This window comes from Hibiscus syriacus, unplaced genomic scaffold (genome assembly GCF_006381635.1).
Source record: "Hibiscus syriacus cultivar Baekdansim isolate YM2019G1 unplaced genomic scaffold, ASM638163v2 tig00111069_pilon, whole genome shotgun sequence".
In the NCBI taxonomy this organism is placed as follows: domain Eukaryota; kingdom Viridiplantae; phylum Streptophyta; class Magnoliopsida; order Malvales; family Malvaceae; genus Hibiscus; species Hibiscus syriacus.
This window is the reverse complement of record NW_024062970.1, coordinates 646,273-668,575: the sequence shown is the minus strand read 5'-3', so window position 1 is coordinate 668,575 and position 22,303 is coordinate 646,273. Positions and strand designations below refer to the sequence as shown.

Below are 22,303 nucleotides of genomic sequence, written 5' to 3'. Positions count from 1 at the left end.
GGTAATTTTTGTAAAAAAAATTATAATTTTAAGTGATTTTTTTATTGAAAAATCGATAAATCGAATTGAAAAATTTGAACCGTTAAAAAAATTAAATCGAATCGAAAAAATTGATTTTAATTTTTTTTGATTTTTTAATTATTCGGTTTCAGTTTCGATTTAAATATTAAAAATTCGTTTATTTCGATTCAGTTTAATTTTTGGTAAAAATCGAATCGAACTGAATACAAGGAAAAGGAGGCAAGCTGGCAAGCATGCAAGTGGTAGGTAAAGTTGATGAATACAAGCCGTCTTGTTCTTTAACATGACACGTGGAAGGAAAAAAGGAACATCTTTTCCATATGGTCATTTTCCCTGTCCGTAAAAGTGGATTTACTTTTGTCGAAGGGTCTTGTTTGGTTTCCGGGAAAAATTTACACAGCTCTAACATTCACACAGATTGTCAAATTCAAGTGTCCAACTTGATCAAAGAAATGTTGTGCTTAAATGAATAAAAATTCATCCAAGAGTTGCAATCGCGCACGTATCTTGATATTAAGAACTGGTTATTACAAACGGACAACAAACAAAAGCAGTAGTAAGAGAACATTAATCTCACAAGTCATCACATTGCCTCCACTACTACCACTTTTCTCAGCTATCCTTATCATCATCTTTCTCGTATCATGGTTGCTTACCAAGAAGAGATGGTCTATAGAACACATGAGTCTGTGCTATCTCGATACGATCTTTCGGGTCATGCATGGTTTCGTCTCTTAAAGCATCGAGGATGGCCTGCAAAGGGAACTCCCTGAACATTCAAACCAAGTTTCATCAGCTCACACTTATGCAAGTCTTTTTATAATGAAGAACACCAGCTAGAGAGTTGGAGAAAAGAAAAAGAGTACCTTGTGATGAGTATTTATATAGCACCTTCAAGATGGGGCAAAGCTCCACAGGAGCTACTGGTTTGTTTTCTTCGGGATGCAAGACGCTTAAGCTGGATTGACTAAGAAGCTCATAAAAGCCTTTCACGGCAGAGACACCCTGCCATAATAATGAGAGTAGTATTCGTAAAAGGAATTAATGACGGGACCAGATAAGATGTAAACAATAGGAGTTAGAATCTGGTTCTGTACTTCTATTACTAAACAGTAATTACAAATGCCACCAATTTATGGTTGGTCAATTGACAATGTCTATGCTACAGCGTGTCGGCCAGATGCAAAGGAGCTCCAAGCTGATCAAGAAATGGAGATGCAGTTATCTAAGCTTACACTTTACACCAACAAACAAATAAAATGGCCCATAAAGCCAATGGGAAAATGATCTTTACCAGTCCAGGAATGGTCTGGGATACTTAATCTACTTAAACGTGCTAAGGAGCTAATGCAAAAGTTTTAAAGACATGCCTATAGACCTCCACAATCATTCTAGATATTGAAAGCAAGCATTTTTGAGGCAATAAATACATGAACATGCATGCCTGAAAAATGCAAATAAATTAAAGAATCATCTTTCCAAAAGTTCTCTATAGTTGCTTTAACACCACCATTTTTTCCCTCTTATGCAACATAGGTTGTCTGCATACGGAATTCAGCAGACATCCAATGATCTCGATCTTGAATGATGCTTAAAATTTTGATTACTTGCTTCAAGTGAGACGAGTATGAACTGAACTCTACCCAAACCAACCTAAAACTATTTGCTCAAAATGCTCCATGGAACAGAAAAGATTTCTTACCTGAATCATACCCTTCCCCTTGATGCTATCACCCATTTCAAGGTTCAATCCCCCTTTGGCCAACTGTTGTCCATACCATGCATTACGACCTTTTAACAGGGTTACATAGGTGTCAGCCAACAAAGGCCCAGCAAGTTTTCAGGCTCTTCTGCCAAGAGATGAGTGATAAATATCATCTCAGATGTACAGAGTGCAAAGTATACCGACTTGCTGGTGGCACTCTCATTGGTTAGAGCTGCACCATTCCGTGGAATCAATATAGGAAGTTAACTTATAAAAGTTTGAAATCTCGACTTATTTCTGAAATCAAAGTTGAATATTTAGTTCAAATATCAAGTGTTGAGCCAATGTCCTTCAGCATCTTGGAAACCGCTGGGTGTAGGTTATCGAATATCAAGTAATATCTACCACTTTAAGATCAAACAAGTCAAAATCACAATACCTGCAACTACATAATGAAAGTAGGACATTGGCTCACTCAACACCTTGTTCAATCATTAGCTGGAATTGTGTTGATAAAATCATTAAGGAAATTTTGCTGCCTTTTCCCAGGATATTCCTTATCATTAAACCAGTATTTGCCTTACATCCTATTATGCGAGGTGCAAGAATTAGCATGCTTGCAAAAAACTAGATCTTACCAGCTCCAATGGCATAGACATTCTTCAAACCACCCATAACTTCATGAGTAACAAGATCACCATTGTCCCACACAATAAAATGGGGCTGCCTTAAGAACTTCGCCAATGGTTTCCTCCACTTTTCAGCCCCACAAATTCGGGCATTAGCATATTCTTTATTATAAATCTCTGAAGCTATATTAGGTCCTCCGAGATATAGAATGTTCTCAATGGGGATTCCAGCTGCAAGAATAGGAATCAAGATTCATATGATATGAATTTTTATCATGAAGTCAGCAAATAGGCTAAAAAGGTTAATGTGGATATAGGCAAAACTTCAAGAAATGAAAACAACGCTTACTTGCTCGATTAATCATCAGAGTGGGAGTTATTATGCGAGGTTCAGGCACGAACTCAGCTTCTATACCCTTTGCCAGAGAAATGATTATGGGCACTGTTATTCTTTCTTTCCAATACCTTCTAATTTCCTCGAACACCACACGAGTTACGGCAAGCCGTTAATTACAATATCAGCATCCCAAACAGCCTCTTGCAAGTTCGTGACAACCTTTAAAGGGCAAACCGGAGTATCTATCGTATTCAAGCAGAAACCATCTTTCAAAATCTCATCGGCATACAGGGTCCTATCACCTAGTCTCGCCTCAACGTACTTCAAGTAAGCACACCGCCTAATCAGTCTCCTCAACACATCCTCCCTCGAATTGATCACTTCAAATAAGTGCTCAGCCGTAGCCTTATCAACTATCTTTCCAGGTCTCCTCCATATTCTTATCAGAACCTTATCTCTGAGATGACCATAACTGTCTTGCAGCAAAGCAGTGAATACACTACCCCAAGCACCTGCCCCGACACCAACAATCCTCAATGGATCGCCTTCGGGTTTGCCCATCAGACGTCGAAGTTCGTCAAGTTTCTCTTCTAAAGAACCATTGGAGCTCTGAATCAAGCCATTGGCATGGGAATTCTGAGCCATCTCTTCACTAGAGCTAGGCATCTCTGTCTCTTGATTAAAACTAAATGTCAGAACAAATACCCTAAGCTTCTAATTCGAGAACTGTATGCCTGCAATTGTAAACAATTCAGAAGTAAAGCTTAATAGCATGTGAATTAGAAAAGACCAAAACCAAGTAATCAACAACAATTCAATATGAAATCTTTAGCCCCTCTTTGACCCCAAATTTTCTTTCTTCCTAATTCTTGGAGGTCGGCTGTGTGAAAGGCAACAACCAAGAAACCACATGGTATGTTATCCAACAAGGCAAAATCAAACTTTGAAAACTCAGGCAGATAGTTTACTTTTCTAGGCCGGTTTTATGCAAATGAAAAGCAAGTGACGGGAAAGCTCAAACCTTTCATACAATTCAGATGAAACTACAAAATGGGGTACTCAAGAATGGGATTAATCAGCAGAAACGAAGAAGTTGGTTTTGTTCAAACCTTGAGAGTTGAGAGAGGGAGACGAGTCAAAACATCAGAAAAATGAAAAGGCGTAACCTTCAAAGAACAAATATAATAACTGAGGATTGCAGGTTACCTTAACATAGCTTTAACCCACTTCAGCTCCTCCTTATTAAGATGCTGTCTAGAAGGATCCCTTTGCTGATTCCTCACATGCATGTGGGTTAGGATCCACATAGGGTGGCAACAGGGTCAGGTTTTGTCAATTAGTTCGACCCGAAAATATATATATCTATTCGAATCTGACTTGATTCTAAAATTTTATAACCTCCACCTAATCTGATATAATCCAAAAATATATTTCATCCATCAGATTTTGATTCACCTGAATATTTAGAGTATAAATTCAATCCGATCTACCCAACTCGATAAAAAAAGATTTAATTAAAAAAGTATTTTTTTAAAATACATTATTATTCTCGGGTCCAGTCGGGTTGAAGTTTTTTGACTCTCCACCCGAACCCGACCCGACTTCGCCCTTTAAAAAATAGACTCGACCTGAACCTGTATTTTTTTTAAAAAAAAATTGGACCCTATCCAATCGGGTCAGATTAGAACCTGTCGGATTCGAGTTAAATTGTCATCCCTAGATCCACTAAGTTTGAATTGAATGAAAAAAATTCGAGTTAATTGAATTAATTAATATAATAAAAAATCGAGTTAATTGAATTAATTAGTATTATTTTATTATAGAAATTTTATTTAAAATATTGGGTAAATTATGCATATAGTATCTAAACTATTAGTTTTGGTTAGTTTTAACACATAAACTTTTAATTTTTTCAAAATCATACTTAAAGTTTAGTATTTGTTTCATTTTAGTACCCGTTGAAAAATGTTAAATTTTGATTTTTTTTAAAGTCTAGGTACTAAAACAGACCAAAACTGATAGTTTAAGTATTAAATGTGTGAAGTTTTTAGTGACGAATTACTAAAATAAAATAAAAACTAAACATTAGGTATGATTTAAAAGAATTAAAAGTTTGAAAACATAGTTTAGGTATTAAATACATAGTTTATCCTAAAATGTTTTAAAAAATACGCATAGAGAGATATGGTCAATTAACTACGCATTTAGGTAGTAACTGTGGCTTGAAGGCGTCCGGTATCCATGGAGGAAGACGTTGGTTTGGAATCCACGGTTGTGCTTGAACAACAGGGTTCACCTTTTACAGAGGACATAGGAGAGGATAATTAAGAAAACTCGTAATATCAAATCCGGTAGTGGGGATGATCAGATTCAGACATCGTCGACAATGATATTTGTTTATTTTAATATGGACTACAGTCCTGATAATAGACCACATCGTATGATCAGGGACATATGCAAAATTTTAAGTTAGAGGGTAAATTTAAATTTATAAAATTTCAGAGATAAATCTAAATTTAAAAAATTTTAGGGGACGAAAACTTTTTAATAAAAAGTACATAAAAAATCTAAAATATGTGACAATTTTATATTTTTAGGTGGCAACTGTCCCGTCTAATTCCATCCCTGCGTATAATGGATTAGTGACGGAGACCTCTCATTTAAATAGTTGTATGAATGTTGGATCGTAACAAGGGTAACCCTATTTCTTCATTGCACAGATAAATCTCGACGATTATGCGTACATACATCATATATAAATGTCTACTTATTTTTTTATAAATTTAATTATGTATAATAACTTATAAATAAATTTCCATTATTTCTTTTAAAAAAATATAAAATTTAATTCTTTTGAAATTTACAACAATCTCAACGAATGTCTACACGAAAGACCAAGTGCTGGAGTATATTATACGGCAAAAGCATTTGTTCCCTTCTTTTGATGTAATCTATGCTCCATAATTATCATATATAATGAGCATAGGGGTCTCCATCCATGCCATGCAACATACATACATACATATTTATGTATGTATATATATATATATATATATGTATGTATGTATGTTAACTTACACGAAATCCCGAGTCCAATGGACTTGGTTTTCGTTTTTGCCAATAAAAAGTATGATTATTAATATTATTTTTAATGCATTTTTTTGTTTCAAATAGTCATTATTAATATTTTTTAACAATTTGAACTTCTAATATTAATCTAAAAAAATTGTCATGAAATTCATAAAACAATTTTTATTATATTATCTAAATTTGGAAACAACACTATGTTTAATATATTATAAATATAGGTGCCTAAATTATCAGTTTCAGTTCATTTTAGTACCTAAACTTTCAATTTTTTCAAAATCATACCTAACGTTTAATTTTGTTTCATTTTAATATTTCACCATTAAAAACTTAATGACGATGCATTTTCTTATGAATAAATTGCATCATTCATCACTCAACAATATTCTCACTCCTATTTTAGTGCTTGAATTAAATCTGACATGTGGTACTTAATGACGTTATCATCTTTACTTGTCAATACCGATTCGATATTGAAATATGAGATCAACACTTGTATCAATTTAATAAGTTATCAAATTTAAATATAAATTATTGTAGCAAATTATACTATTGTTATTTTATTTAGGGGTGAGCGTTTGATCGAGCCGAGTCTAATAATTTTTTTTGAGTTATTCGAGTTGACGAGTCATATTTTATAACTCGAAGTTGACTTGAAATTTTTTCGAGTTGAGTCAAATTTTCAAGTTTCTGTTTAAATTTAATTATAAATATTTATAATATTATGATATTATTTGATTCCAACTTAAATGTGTTTTTTATAACTATATACAATACATATATATTTCTCCATTTTTTCCCATATATGATGTACATATATCATACAGAGTGAGAGAGTAGACTCAAACTTGAAATCAATCCATTAATTATTAAAAATTCCGAATTATTCGAGTTACTTCTCAAGTTATTTGAGTTGTGTTTTACAACTCGATTCGAACTCAAAATTGTTTCGAGCCGAGTTTATGAAATAACAACTCTAAATCAATTCGAGTTGAAAAATTCAATTTTTCGAACCGAGTCGAGTTTTGCTCACGTTAATCGATATATTTTATATTAAACAAATGTTGTCACAAACTTTGCATGAATCCGATGGAAAGGGAAGAAGGTAAGTAGCACGCAATGCTCTACTTTCTTTATAATAATAAAGTTTGAATTATTCAATTTGATTGGGATTTGTTTTTCAATTTAATTAATTAGAATATAAGATACTACTCTCATTTTTAGTTAATTTAAATTAGGTTATTACTTAGTTAAAACTCAATTAATAAGAATTATAATTTAAAAAAAATAAAATATTTTTATAACAATTATTATCACGTATGTCGGGTAGTCCATCTTAATAAAATTTTAATTTCTCGTAGAATTTATACATTTTCTTTATATTTTATGACAATGATACAATTTTAACATTTTATATATATTTAAATTTTTATGTAAAATTTTAAAATATAATAATTCGACATAAAATTTTACGTCTGTCCTTAATTATTATTAGATATTATTTGAAATTTAATTCGAAATGAGAAATGAATATTATTAGTGAGGTTGAAAATGAAAGCTAACTGATTTGGGATGAGTTAGTTGGCGCGAGCAGTTTGCATGGGATGATAGAACATCATATTTGTAATCAATAATTTGTATTTAAGTAAAATGTTAAACTTATTTCGGTGGTTAAAAGAATCATTTTTGATTCTAGAGATTACGAGTTTGAATATCAACGACTGTAGTATGATGATATTCAAAGATCATATCCTGATACTCGAACCCGAAACTTCAAAAAAATAATAACATTTGTAAACTACCCTACAGATCGCGTGAACCTGGTTGGGCTACAGGCAGGCAGGAAACAATCAGCAAAACCATCTCTTTCTCTTTCTTTCACTGTCGATACATTCATGCATATAAACATCCCCAGCTTCAACCAAATTCTTCCATTTCTGTCTCAAAATCTCTGCAATAACTTCTTTCTTCTCTCTCACTTAAAAAAAAACTTTTATTGATCTTGTTTTGTTGCTGTCTGAAAAAAAGGAATGAAGGTGTACGAGGAGAGTGATTGCTTTGATCCCCACTCCATCGCAGATTGTCAGGACTTGATGGGTTTGCCGGGGGCCACCATCAGTTCGGAAGACAACCTCAATCTCTCTTCTTACCACCACCGCCATGAGGATGTCTCCTCTGCCGCCGCCGCCATGGATATGGAAACCCACCAACACTATTTGCTTGATAATACTACCCCTCCACCAACAACAGCAATGCTCATTTGATTCCCTATCTAACACAGGAGCTTTCTTATGATCAGTCCAATTGGGAAGCTTTCAATATGGTCCCTTCTCCTTCAGCTGAAGCCGCCGCCGCCGCCGGCTATACTCCTACACCTGACCTTCTCAGCCTTTTCCATTTACCCAGATGTTCTTTCCTCCCTAATTCCTCCATTTCCTTTGAAACAACACCCGGCTCTCCCCCGGTTGTATACGACCCACTTTTCCATCTCAACCTGCCCCCTCAGCCGCCTGTTTTCAGGGAGTTGCTGCAATCTCTGCCGCATGGCTACACCGTGCCGGCCGACGAAAAAGATGCTGACGGAGTCGGTGGCCTTTATCATGATGGCGACAATGGCATGATTGAGTTCACCAGGGACATCTCCATGGCTGGTCGTACCAAAGGCAGAGATAAAGCTGGCAAAACAACCAAACACTTTGCAACCGAAAGAGAAAGGAGAGTTCATCTAAACGACAAGTACCAGGCTTTGAGGACAATGGTCCCCAGCCCCACCAAGGTACCCTATCCTTAAAAATGCTTGTTTCTTTCATGTTGAATTGCACTAAAAAAGTTTCAATCTTTTGGTCTTTGTTTATTGTGTTTCATTGGCTATACAACCAAGAATGATAGAGCATCCATAGTTGGAGATGCTATAGACTACATCAAAGAACTTATTAGAACGGTTCATGAGCTTAAAATACTGGTCGAAAAGAAGCGATGCGGCCAAGATAGGAGCAAGAGGCTCAAGGCTGAAGATGCTGCTAGTGCTGCTGATGCAGGGGATGTTGATTGCAAGCCCCTAGGTAATCCAGACCAATGCTACAACACTTCTTTGAGGAGTTCTTGGCTTCAAAGGAAGTCGAAGGATTCCGAGGTGATGTACGCATCATCGACGACGAAGTTACCATCAAACTTGTGCAGAGGAAGAAGATCAATTGCTTGCTGTTCGTGGCCAGACTCCTCGATGAACTTCAGTTGGATCTCCACCATGTTGCTGGTGGAAACATTGGCGACTATTACAGCTTTCTCTTCAACACCAAGGTGAAATATTTCCTTTATACATACATGTTTTTTCTCCACCATAGGTGCATGTTTGACGGTTTCGAGTATATTTTGCAGATATACGAAGGCTCGTCTGTTTATGCTAGTGCCATAGCTAACAAGCTCATCGATGTCGTGGATAGACAATATGCAGCCGCTCCGCCAACCAGTAACAATTCTCTGTAGTTTGCCAGTGATGGAAAGGGTTCATCTTTTGTGTTTGTCTTTAAGCTGTCGAGTTTAACAAGCATTACTTTGAATAGTACTGTTAATCAAGTTTTCATCCTTTCTACTTTAGTAATGATATAGATGCAATAGATATGGTTTTTAAGTTTAACAGTTTAACAAAAATAAATCGAAAAACTGTGATCCTCCATTGATTTTCCTGGTGATAGACACCCTCAATTTTAGTACTAAAACTGGATTAATTCATTCAATCGTTTAAGCTCGAAGTAGCATCTAGTGTTCAAAGTCGATCACCTAAAGATGCTTTCTTGCACCCAACTACGCAACAAACACTCGGAGTTCAAGCGAAGATCCTTTAAGGTTTGCTTCAATTCGCAGGACCCGACATGCCATTTAGGCTAGGGGATCTCTGGTGATAAGCACTAGTCCTTGTAATTGAAGATACAAGGCACTGTCTGCTCTTATATGGTGAGTAGCTTTCAGACTGAGTATCGAAATTCAAAGGCCTTAGCTTTGGTGAACTCATCAATCTTACCTTGGCCTTTGCGGATTGTGTAGCGGCCATGTATGTTGGAATTACAGGAGAGGCCGAAAGACAATTGTCTTCTCCCAAAGAAGACTGCTTCTCGTGAATCGATCTTTGAGGAAACTGTAGCATTGGATAATCCGATCCTTCCAAATTATAATGATCATGTCTTGGGAAAGTCTTCAGCCTTAGCTGTTTAGCTCTGTTTCCTTCCGTAGGCTGCTTGCGATTTGAAGTTCAAATCGAGTCCAAATCTTCGAGTTCTTTACTTTTACCGACTTGAGTATCCACCCATTCGTCTAACCAGTACTTTAACCTTCCATTACCCTTGTTTTGCTCTGATTCAGCTGACTTCTGCAATTTTCTTTACCAACCCCTTAGAACAATGCACTAGGAAAATAAAAAATTGAAGACAGATACTCGAAGCCTTTACCCGATGAACATACGAGTATTCTTTTATCCCCCCTCTTTTGATTGCAGCTTCTTTCTTGCTTAAAACCATTGCATCTGCCTCCTCCTTTGTCAAAATGCTATCATCCCATCTTCTTTGACTGTTTATGTCCACCTGCAATTTTGTTTAAACATTTCATCAAGATATCGTGCCATAAGAGTTTGGCAAATACCTTAATCATCTTGTCTTCCAATGTCACCAACTGTTTGGTCTCATCGTATGGCCAAGTGCCTCCCTTTGCAAAAACCTGAGACTGCATGTTCACTATCGATTGTAAGCATCTTAGAGTAGTCATTAATTGTCGTCTCACGGCCGTTCCACGGATGATTGCTTGAAGCTTCACTATCCCCTTCAGCGCCCGCAAAGCTTTCCTTTCCTCCACAAGTTAGCAGTATGCCAATTTTGTTGTCAGCTCAGTTTTCTTGCAAGAAACTAGAAAACAACTAAATTAAAGATGGAACGAGAGAACTTACAAGGCATCCCCTAAAGGTGGCCTGAATTTCTTTGGCTGTAACTTCTTGGATATTACTCATATGCTTATTAGATGAAGAGGAATCTAGTTGAACATTCTTGGATTGTTCATCACATATATGCTCGGATTGAAGGGTAACGGTGAGCGGAGCAATCTCGGCCGCAACCTGAGTGGCTGAAACCGGTTCTTCGGCCACGGTATGCTTATCCTTTGTTGGTGCTGTCAACCTTTTGGTTCTTGACCTTCCGAACATCCATTTCCTCCTCCTCTCCTTCTGAGAAACAGATAGTAAGAGCCTCAAAGAGTTACCTTTTCTGTTTTTGCATTTGTCTCAAAGTGGAAGAGCCTCTTCACTAGACTGAACCAGCTCTTCTTCTTAGCCATTGTTTATTTTCATACAAAATACCAAGAAAAGTGTGGGATGAAGGGATTTTCATGAGATACAACTGAAGAAACCCAAGTATTTTCCCTTGAAAAACTGAAACCACAAAAACCCAAAAGTAGATTAAAATCTAGCCATGTGTACAAATAAATATCTGTCCAATGATTCTTAGTTTTCTAGATTTTCCGTGTTTTCATCTGTTCAAAGTTGTTGGCCTTCCTAGTTAACCATTGTATGACATATCTGTTGGGAGTAAAATTACTTAGTTACCCCTAGAGACGCAGCTGCTCGAGTTTGGATCTCGGAACAACATTCTTTTTTACCACCAGCGTATACATATAACATACAAAGTGGCATTATTGAGGGAAGTGGGGACTATTGATTGTTGGGATGAGAGCATATTATAAGAAAACAAAGCAGCGTTGTGTTGTGAAAGGGAATTACAGCTGTTAAAGGGCCCAGGTGTTCAAGGAATGAACTATGAAGTATCACCCATCACTTATAATAGGGTGTTTCAGATAATGGACTATTTTAAGGTGTTTTAGACGCACTATGACATCCTTTTAGCATAGTCTATGTTGTTCCGACTCTTCATTTTTTCTTCAAGACTCTCCGAATAAATGCGCGAAACTACGAGAAAACCGGCACGAGCCATGTTAAGGCTTGAAGATCAAGGCTCACTATGTTGTAAGAAAGAAGCTAGTCAATGTTGCTGAGAAAGTAAGTCGCATCTTTTTCTTTTTCTGCAACAGGAAAATAAAGTTGAAAGCTACAGTATGGTAACTTAAACTTTGATGCATCAAAAGCATATCGACTGAATTGCACATGTTGGTGCAGCAGTATGATTACAAGAACACTGATATTAATTCATTTAATCATCTTGCATCCATGGTAGACATGGTTAGGCCGTTCACCGAGTAATTTTCCATATCTTTGTCCATCACATTTGCTTCTACAATCCTACTTTCGGTGGAAAACGCAGGGTGTTTTGGCAATGGCAACTGCATTTCTCCGCACTTCTCACCTTTGTCTCTGAACTTCGTTCCTTCCCATCTATTGCAACCATCATCTGATCTATCACCAGTACAGGTTCTCGAATCGAATACGACAAACTTACTTCCAAGTAATCTCCCATCATAAACCAACACTATCCTCGACTTTTTCCTACGTTCTTCAGGAGTAAATTGACTAACGAAAAGCGCATAATAGAGATATTGCTCATTTGAATTAGAAACATGAGTGAAATTATAGTTCACGCTCAAGGGGAGAATATTTCTAAAACCTTCACCGGTAGTCCACAAAATCCGCTCTCTAAGCCGTACAACTAATCCTTTCCGATAGGATCCCATTCCAGGGTAAATGATCCAGACGCCGGGATCGATCTGGTTAACCAAGAAGTCAGTCACAACCTTGCCCCATGGCTGACACCCAATTTCATCCCAGCCAGGAAAGTGTCAGTTGGATAATCAAAGCTTTGCCACAACACTTTGTTTGTACCTTGCAAAACAAGATTGCCTGAATCTTGCAAGACAAGCTTCGTATCTGAACTGTTAATGGTGATAGAGGTAGATTGGAGTGAGAAAAGTCTGATAGGATTCCCACCGCTGCAAATAATTTTAAGTCTGGTATCGTCTACCGTGGGAACTCCCGAGTCATCTGCGATTGGGTCGTCTCGGTTAGCCAACCAGATCGAGCAGTTCGACTTGTCTTCAGTGTACCACATAGCCAAATAATATCCAAATTGTTTGTCATCCCAAGTCTGACCATACTCTTGTTTGAAGAAGCCTAAGGTGACGGCTCCATTTCGGGATGCAAGATAATCAGATGAATTGGAATTAAGCTTATCACCATGGTTGAGTGTGTTGGTTGCAGCTTCAGTTAACCGAAGACATCCCAAAATTAGGACCACAACTCGAAAGCTTAACATGTTCCAGACGGAGTTAAGTGGAGTTTGTCTGGTTGGCATTTTCTTCATCTCTTATTGCGTTTGTTGGTGAGTTCCTCACGGCAGCGCTTGGTCGGTCTTACTTGGAAGAAGTTTGCCGTTTCCAGGAAAGTGAAAGCAGTCATAAATTTCTGTAGCCATCAGCTGCTCCGAAAGCAAAATTTGCCAATTTTTTTGAACCAGACATGCACACGTTCCAATCAGAGACAAGTACTGGTATTCTCAGGGAAGACTACATGCACTTGGGGGTGTTCAAATTGTGGTTTTAACTGATTTAATCAATTGAATCAAAGTTTTTTCGGTTAGTCGGTCTTAATTTTAGGTTCAATCACTTAACAGTTAAGTTTTTCAAATTTTGGTTATCGATTAATTCGTTTAAAATCAGTTAATTAAGAATTAATTGAATTAACCAAAATTATTAAATATTTAATATATTATATATATAAAAAACCTTTCACAAACCTATGATAGTAGCCTACAAGTCCCAAGAAACTTCGCACTTCAGTTACACTCTTGGGCGGCTCCCACTCGAGTATCTTGCAATTCTTCTGAGGATTGACTCGAATACCGTCCGCTACTACTATATGCCCAAAAATGAAACCTCAGCTAACCAAAACTCACATTTTCCAAATTTAGTGAAAAGCTGGTGATTTCTAAGAGTCTGAAGAATTATACGAAGATGCTGACATGTTCGTCCTCTGACCTCGAGTATACCATGATGTCATGTCATCAATGAAGACCACCATGAACTGATCCAAGTACAGGTGAAAAACTCAGTTCATGAGATCCATGAACGTCGTCGGGACATTTGTGAGTCCAAACGACATCACAAGGAAATCATAATGACTGTATCTTGTCCTAAACTCCGTCTTTGAGATATCAACTTCTTTAATCTTTAGTTAATAATGCCCAGATCTCAAATCTATCTTGGAGAAAACGCAAGCTCCTTTAAGCTGGTCGAAAAGGTCGTCGATTCTGGGAAGAGGATATCGGTTCTTAATGGTATGTTTATTCAACTGACAATAGTCGATGCATAACCTCATCGACCCATATTTTTTTTAACAAAAAGGACTGGCGCTGCCCAAGGAGAAATATTTGGCTGGATAAACCCTTTCTCAAGCAACTCTTGTAGTTGCGACTTCAATTCCTTTAACTCTATTGGTGCCATGTGGTAAGGAGAATGGACACCAGAGCAGAATCGGGCATTACTCTGATTCCAAACTCTAACTCTTGTCTAGCTGCAAACCAAGTAACTCCTCTAGAAAAGCATCTGGAAAGTCTCTGACAGTTTGAATATCCTCAATTCTCAAAATTTCAACTCGAGTGTCAACAATATGAGCCAAGAAGACCTCACAACCATGATCCAACATCCTTTGTGCCTTAAGAGCCGACACAACCCTTGCACCCTTGTACTTCTCATCGAACATTACGATTTAGATTCCATCTTTTTTTTTCTCAGTTTAAGCCGTTGAAGCTTACACCTAAAGCTTGCGTCGTGCTCCGATAACCAATCCATGTCTAAAATCAGATCAAATTCTTTGAACGGTAGCTCTAAAAGATCAGCTGAAAAGATCTCACCCTGAATCTCTACCAGGCATCTACGATAGACCTTGTCTACTAGGACATCTAATCCTAAAGGGTTGGACACTCGGACTCCTATATTGAGGTTCTCAGTTGGGATGTTTCTCTCTTGAACTAAATCATAGCAGATATAGGAGTGGGCAGATCCATGGTCAATCAAAGCAGTGACTGGAAATGAAAACACAGTAAAAGTACCTAAGATCACTTCAGCTGCATCACAGTCCTCCCTAACTCTGACTGCATACTCGCGAACGACAACTCTAGGCTCGGGACTAGCTCATAATCTAGTTGTTCCCCTAACAGTCTGTCCGTATGCAGAACTCCCACCTCTCTGAACCAAAGGAATTGATTTATGAGTAATGGTTGGGGTCACCTCCGGAGTCTTTGCACAATTTCTCACGAAATGGCCCATAGATTCACAACGATAACAACCCCTGGACCCCTGTCATCATTTTCCTTGATGCCTCTTTCTACAGGTAGGACAAGTGGGATGAGACTATGGCCTCGAAGAACCTCCGGACGGTCCTGCCCTCCTCTGTTCTGGCCCGAGCTAGAGAGGAAGGTACTAGAACTAGGGATGTAAATGAGTCAAGTTGAGCTCGAGTATTACTAAGCTCGACTTGACTCAAAAACTCTGAAACGAAGCTCGACTCGACTCGAAAACTCACGAGCTTAAAATTTTCATGCTTGACTCGAATTCGAAATCCTGAACTGAAGCTCGTGAGCAGCTCAAAATGAAAAAAAAAATCTTAAACTTAACTTGAATGAATCCTCAAACTTGAATTCGAACTTGAACATTAAATACATAAAAACCTTACTGTATTTTTTTTAAAATCAACACATAAATATTAATATTAATATTAATAATAATTTATTTAAAAAAAAATCTTAATATATTATATTTTCGAGTTGCTCATGAGCTTTTCGAGTCGAGTATCAAGTAGCTCGTTTCGGGTTGTTAAGAACTCGAGTCGAGCTCGAGTCAAGTCTATTCGATCCGAGTATTTATCGAGTCTTGATCGAGTCGATCTCGAGTAGCTCGTAATCTGTCTCGTCTCATTTACAGCCCTAATTAGAACGGAGGAAAACCATTTGATTTTTACTATAAACTTACAACTTTTATCTGAACTTCAACTTTGGTTTGAACAAAGATGTTCCTACTTGACTTAATGACTTCGGACAACACAAGTGATATAAGGGAGCTTCAAACCGGAAACAAAGGTCACAATCTAAACATATATACGGCACAAATGATTATGTCTGCTACAAATGGCTTCTCACCGGAGAATTTGCCCCGGAAAAGGTGGCTTCGGACCCGTTTTCAAGGCGTCTGTCAATCCCCATTGGTGAGTTATTGACAATTACTTCAACAATCGGTCTAACATTTGAAAACTCGTTAATCCTCAGGGAACATTGGGCGATGGACTAGAAGTGGCAACAAAGAGATTATCAAGAGGATCAACACAAGGGCTAGTGGATTTCAAAAATGAGCTTATACTTATAGCTAAACTGCAACACACAAACCTTGCGCGGCTCTTAGGCTTTTGCGTTCGAGGGGATGAGAAAATGCTCGTCTTTGAGTACTTGCCTAATAAAAGCTTGGACTCCTCCATCTTTGGTTAGCAACTCTTTAACCTTTTCTCCGAGAGTCAATCGATGCCGGTTTCTATGTTGTGTGTTTTAACCAGTGCTTTATGTCCGACAGATGAATCGAAAAGGAAGCTAAGATTGGGATAAGCTATTTAGCATCATTGAAGGGGTAGCTCAAGGACTACTTTACCTTCACAAATACTATAGACTAAGAATCATTCACAGAGATTTGAAGTTGAGTAACATATTGCTTGACAAAAACATGAACCCCAAGATATCGGATTTTGGGATGGCGAGACTTTACAAAACAAATGAAGCCGGAACAAACACGAACCGGATCGTCGGCACATAGTAGGTGAACGCTTTCTGTTACAACCGAAGTTTTCCCGGTTGTTACAATTGGTATACCAATCATATTACCAAACATGGACATGGTTATTAACTGTAAGTTTGAAGAATTAATGCAGTGGCTACATGTCTCCAGAATATGCAATGGATGGAATCTTCTCCGAAAGATCTGATGTTTATAGTTTCGGAGTTATGGTGTTGGAAGTCGTCAGCGGTCGGAAAAACAGAAGCCGTTTCGAGTTCGACGGTCCACTTAACCTGGTCGGATATGTAAGTTCATATCATATTCATACAGTAATTAGCTTAGCTATGCTTTACCGATATCGAACAAACACCATGTATGATGTAAATGAATGTTGTTTGCAGGCATGGGAACTATGGAAACATGGTGCGGCATTAAAACTAATGGATCCGAGTTTAAGTTTTCCGGTGCATTACTTTGGGTCTGCTATGTGTGGAAGACAATCCGTCCGATCAGCCGACGATGTCCGATGTTATTTCGGTGCTGAACGGAGAAATGCAATTGCCGTTGCCAAAACAACCTGCGTTTTCCACGGAAAGTAGGATTGTGGAAGCAAATGTGGTGGAGAAAGAGATGGAAAATTACTCGGTGAACGGCCTAACCATGGATGCAAGATGATTAAATGAATTAATCTTGGTGTTATTTTGTACTATATATTTTATTGTAATATTGGTCGAATTAAATTAATTCTAAACTCTATTTTTTTCCTAAATTAGTATTTTTTATTTTTTCTTGAGTAAATTACATATTTAGTATCTAAACTATCAATTTTGATCGTGTTAATACTTAAACTTTTAATTTTTTTAAAACCATAGCTAAAGTTTAGCTTTTGTTTCATTTTAGTACCCGTTCGAAGTTTAACGTTAAGTTTTGAAAAATATTGAAAGTTTAGGTTATAAAACGGATAAAAACTGATAGTTTAGATACTAAACACATTAAGTTTTAACGGCGAGATACTAAAATGAAATAAAAACAAAATGTTAGGCATGATTTTAAAAAATTGAAAGTTTAAGAACTAAAATAGAACAAAACTGATAATTTAAGTGCTAAATGCGTAGTTTACCCATTTTTCTTTTAAACTATTATTTTAAGTGATTAATGTTGTCGTCTCTCTCTTTTATTAATCTTCTTTTATTTAATTTTCTTATGATTTAGTTTTAAATAAACATAATCATGTTTTAATTTCTTCCGAACTATAGATGTGTGTTCTTATGATACCGTTGTTCTTCTGCTTTTATGACATCATTTGACATTGAATGTTTATACTTCTAACATTCATGGTAATAGAATATGAAACCTAAAAAATTAACAATAATTTTTTTTACTGTCGAGGTCTTTTAGTTTGTAATTATATCGAATTTAAAATATAAATGATAAAGCATCGATAATTTTTTTAAAATAAAGTAAAACATATGTTTAAAGAGATTTTAATTTTATTTTATTTAGCATTTTGTAAATTTTTATATTAAAATTGTATTTTTATTATTCCTTATATTTTATTTAATGAAAATTTAGTTTATTATTAAAAAATTTAATCATTTATTACGTAAGTTTGAAGTACAATATGTGCTTTTTTAAATAAATTAGTGATGAATATAAAATAATATTTTACAATAAATATTTGTATTTTTTTCGATACTATTCAGAATCTTTAGAGAGAATAGCAAAGCTCTTATTACTATATCGTTTGATTCATACACAATATATGATTCTCACTACTAATAAAAGTAAAATATTAATCTATAATACTAATTTCATAATATTAATATATAATATTTGAAGTAAAAATATATTTATTAAAATATTATTTTTGAAAAAAAAGTAAATAAAATAGAAAGACTTGTATATAAATTTATTAATGAAATATATGAAGAGTTATTTGTTCTCATTCTTATATGATAAACCTAGAGTCCTAGTCCTTGCAAACCACCACCACCACCACCACCACATCACAGCCACCATCTGCAATTAACAAGCACTCCCCTTTTCCCTCTGCCATTAAAAGAAAATAATAAGTAAAAGAACCCTAACCCTAGAAATCCAAAAGGAGAAGGATTAACCGCGTCGGAGTTGGATTTCAAAGCCTGTTGATGCTGAGTTTTGGTGAAGTTGAAGAGGATCGAAGAGAGGGTTCTTCCAATAAATGCTCTCTCTATATCTCCCCTTCAAAGTTGATTCCTTTTTCATGTCTTCTTCAGTCACACCCTCTTTATTCTCTGCACATTCAGGGTTTTCCCAAGCCCTAGACTTTGATCTTTGTTCTATACCTCTCGTTTCTTCTCAAACTTCTCCTTTGTATAAGACATGACTGATTCTAAGGTTTGTCCCCTTCCCCCTTCAATCCCTTTTATATCTGGGTTTTTGTTAAATGTACGTAATATAACTTTCCCCTGAATCACGTGATGGGTTTACTTTTGTTTCCTTGTTAAGCACTTAAAAGTTTGGTACTTTAGAGAAATAAAGTTTTTTGAATTGTTTGATGATTGGTTGCTGGGTTTACCCACATAGCAATTATGATTTGGTTGGAATTGATTGTTTATGAATGATGAAAACGAGGTTGTCTTTTCCTTTTTATATGACAAGCCTTAATATGTTCCAGTTATGCTTGAACCATGACTTGCCTTGGCTTCTAATCAGAACTGTGGCCCCATTGTTTTCCTTGGTTTGAACAGGTATTTGTTTTCGGATCCTTCACCGAAGAAGAAACCAGGTCATTGCTGTCGAAGCAGTCCCCCGGAAAATCTGAAAAGCCTGTGGAAAAGAAGGAATTGCAATTTGGTTCTTTCGATTTTTCAGATGGAGGATCTTTGGGGAGTACCAATGGTAATTTAAGCAACAAGCCAAGTTCTATGAATGGACCAGTTGAATCTTTATCCTCAAGTTCTCTATTTGAGGGTGTAAAAAGTAGAAAAACAACTACAGATTGTTCCTCGAGTGCACTTCAAACTCCAAAAGAAATTCTAAATGCTAAGAGTTCCAGAAGTAACTGTATCCTCAACAATGGCATAAAACGGCTGAATGCAGAAGGCATTGATTTAACTCAACTGCAATTATCCAAAAATAAATGTGGTCCCTTGAATGATTCTCAGAGTTCGAAATTTTATGTCCTTGAGAGTGGAGTTATAGAGGGTGGAGATCAAAATGGGAATGAGATGAATGATGTTTTGTTAGGAAGCCCTGTTCAAGGAGACATTTCAAAAGAAGCCGAGGATCCAATTAAACTTGTTAAAAACTTATCACCCCGTGGCTTGATTAACTCTGGGAATTTATGCTTTCTCAATGCCACTTTACAGGCTCTCCTATACTGTTCTCCTTTTGTTCAGCTCTTACAGCAACTTAGACTTCGTAATATACCCAAGGTGTGTTGTATGCTTGTGTTGTTTCCTTGAACTTATGTTCTAATAAATGATCATCTCAAGGTGACTAAATATGAACTTGTCAATAGATTAACCAACTGACGCTTTTGTTTGGTTTTGATTTGATAGGTTGGCTATCCAATATTAACTTCTTTTGCTGAGTTTATATCCGACTTTAATGTGCCACCCACCGATCCTAATTTGAAGAGAAAGGATACAACGGCCCTTGAGATTGGTAGACCATTCAGTCCTGTCATGTTTGAATCTGTCCTTAAAAGCTTTACTCCAGATGTGCCAAATAGCATATCTGGTAGGCCAAGGTTTGTCTGCTTTCTATATTAGTATTATTACTATATTTATATATGCTTGTCCTGGTCCTCTTGATTTCTTTCTAACCCTTTCCAAAATGCTATAACTGTTTAAAAGAAATTATGATTGATTTAAAATTTAAATGTTTGTATATTCTTGAAATCAGTATGATAACTATTAACTATGTACCATATTTAATGAAATAACATTGTGATAATTTTTGTTAATCATATCAGGCAGGAAGATGCTCAGGAATTTCTAAGTTTTATCATGGATCAAATGCATGATGAATTGGTTAAGCTTCAAGGGCAGTCCGATAGCTCAAATGGGGTCAGGTCGTCACTAGTTTCTTCTGCAGAAGATGATGAATGGGAGACTGTTGGACCAAAAAACAAATCTGCTGTCACAAGAACTCAAAGCTTCCTTCCATCCGAGTTAAGTGATATTTTTGGAGGACAGTTGAGAAGTGTGGTGAAGGCTAAAGGTAAGGACATTTACTTCGGTTGCAAAGCATATTGGATTATATGAAAGCAGGCAATTCATATGGTTATTTGTTTGGTTACATATTTTTATGGGTTTTGCAAACCCGTGTTTCTTATTTTTTTTTTACTGTACAACTGCAGCCACCAGAAACTTACTTAAAAAAAGATAAAACACTAACATAGTGAAGTCACCTAGATATTTACAGCAATTTATGCATGTTAGATTCGATCTGTGGACAAAGTGGAAATACTATACAAATTCAAACTTGGTTGTCTTCATCTTTCATATCCAGATGTTAGCTTTGTTTCTTGGGTGGATTTTCTATCCTGCTCGGTGGACATGGTACTATTTAATGACATTGTAATCTTCTCTTTTTCTTAATTTGCCTATTGGGGCAGGAAATAAACCTTCTGCTACTGTTCAACCATATCTATTGCTCCACCTTGATATACATCCTGATGCTGTTCATACTATTGAGGATGCACTTCATTTGTTCTCAGCACCAGAATATCTAGAGGGTTACCGTGCATCAACAGCCGGGAAGGTATTTATTTCTTTTAATTGTTTCCTTTTGTTGTTGGCTACTATATCCTACGTTCCTTTTATAAATCTTAAGATTGTTTGTTTTTGTTATATGTTTCATCCTTTCCTGTATGTGTTTATGATAAATTGGATTTTCTTGTGTTCATATCCATCAGGCTGATGTTGTTGCTGCCAAAAAATCTGTCAAGATACAGACACTTTCGAAGATAATGATTTTGCACCTGATGCGTTTTAGCTATGGAAGCCAGGGGAGTACCAAGCTGCATAAGCCTGTACACTTCCCACTTGAGCTGACACTGGGTCGGGAGCTACTTTTTTTCTCCATCCACCGAGGTAATACTTCTCTTCATTCAATAGTTTAAGTACGTGTGCATTGCTTCTTTTCGCATTTGAAAATTCACATCGTGAATTACAAATTGACTTTTAATCATCTCTTACCGAAGTATCTGCTACAATGATGCGTACATGTTTATTTTTTTTGCCACCTGCTTTGTTGGCAATCCAATGCTATATATATTTAACCTTTATTTCTGGACTTCAGGGCCGGAAATATGAACTTGTTGCTACGATAACCCATCATGGAAGAGATCCCTCCAGGGGGCATTATACTGCTGATGCTCGTTATCCCAATGGCCAATGGCTGCGCTTCGATGATGCCTCTGTCACTGCCATTGGGACAAGCAAGGTGTTACATGACCATGCATATGTTCTCTTTTATAAACAAACATAGAAGCTGTCATTTTAGACCTCTTCAGTGAATATTCAACCTCTGATTTTCCCTTCCCTTCCCTTTAACCGCTGGTCACGCCTTATCTTCAAATGGAGATTTTGACTGCAACTGATATATATATATATATATATAAGACGTTCTTAAGTAGTGATTTTGTTTTGTTTGTTTTCTTATTATCATGAGTTAAGAACAGTCCTATTAGGTATGGAGGAATTATGCATGTATACAAAACATAGAACATACGCTATTGTATTCTTGTGTATACATGTTATATTTATTATAAGGTATGCTTTTGGAGAA

General features: G+C 36.5%; 3 protein-coding genes and 3 pseudogenes across 3 annotated transcripts; 3 read left to right on the top strand and 3 right to left on the bottom strand.

The window, feature by feature from the left end:
* Positions 1–507: 507 nt before the first annotated feature.
* Positions 508–3,894, bottom strand: LOC120151743 (annotated as a pseudogene).
* A 3,900-nt stretch (positions 3,895–7,794) lies between these two features.
* LOC120151781 (transcription factor bHLH91-like) lies at positions 7,795–9,294 on the top strand. Its single transcript, XM_039164137.1, is given in 5 exon segments — positions 7,795–8,013; positions 8,016–8,555; positions 8,661–8,910; positions 8,913–9,079; positions 9,158–9,294. Coding segments are annotated over 5 exon segments (1,269 nt in total). The 5' UTR covers positions 7,795–7,809; the 3' UTR covers positions 9,266–9,294.
* Positions 9,295–9,632: 338 nt separating this feature from the next.
* LOC120151826 lies at positions 9,633–11,149 on the bottom strand (annotated as a pseudogene).
* A 1,349-nt stretch (positions 11,150–12,498) lies between these two features.
* LOC120151825 (S-locus-specific glycoprotein S13-like) lies at positions 12,499–13,071 on the bottom strand. The gene has a single exon (XM_039164168.1). The coding sequence runs from the start codon at positions 13,069–13,071 to the stop codon at positions 12,499–12,501; it is 573 nt and encodes a 190-aa protein (XP_039020099.1).
* A 2,702-nt stretch (positions 13,072–15,773) lies between these two features.
* Positions 15,774–17,200, top strand: LOC120151824 (annotated as a pseudogene).
* Positions 17,201–18,518: 1,318 nt separating this feature from the next.
* LOC120151780 (ubiquitin carboxyl-terminal hydrolase 24-like) lies at positions 18,519–22,303 on the top strand. The gene is given in 8 exon segments (XM_039164136.1): positions 18,519–18,901; positions 19,255–19,941; positions 20,068–20,258; positions 20,484–20,731; positions 21,129–21,274; positions 21,429–21,587; positions 21,589–21,606; positions 21,815–22,303. Coding segments are annotated over 8 exon segments (1,653 nt in total). The 5' UTR covers positions 18,519–18,886; the 3' UTR covers positions 22,004–22,303.

Coding starts and splice junctions, on each gene's coding strand:
- LOC120151825 (XM_039164168.1), bottom strand. CDS start 13,071: ATGAAGAAAATGCCAACCAGACAAACTCCACTTAACTCCGTCTGGAAC.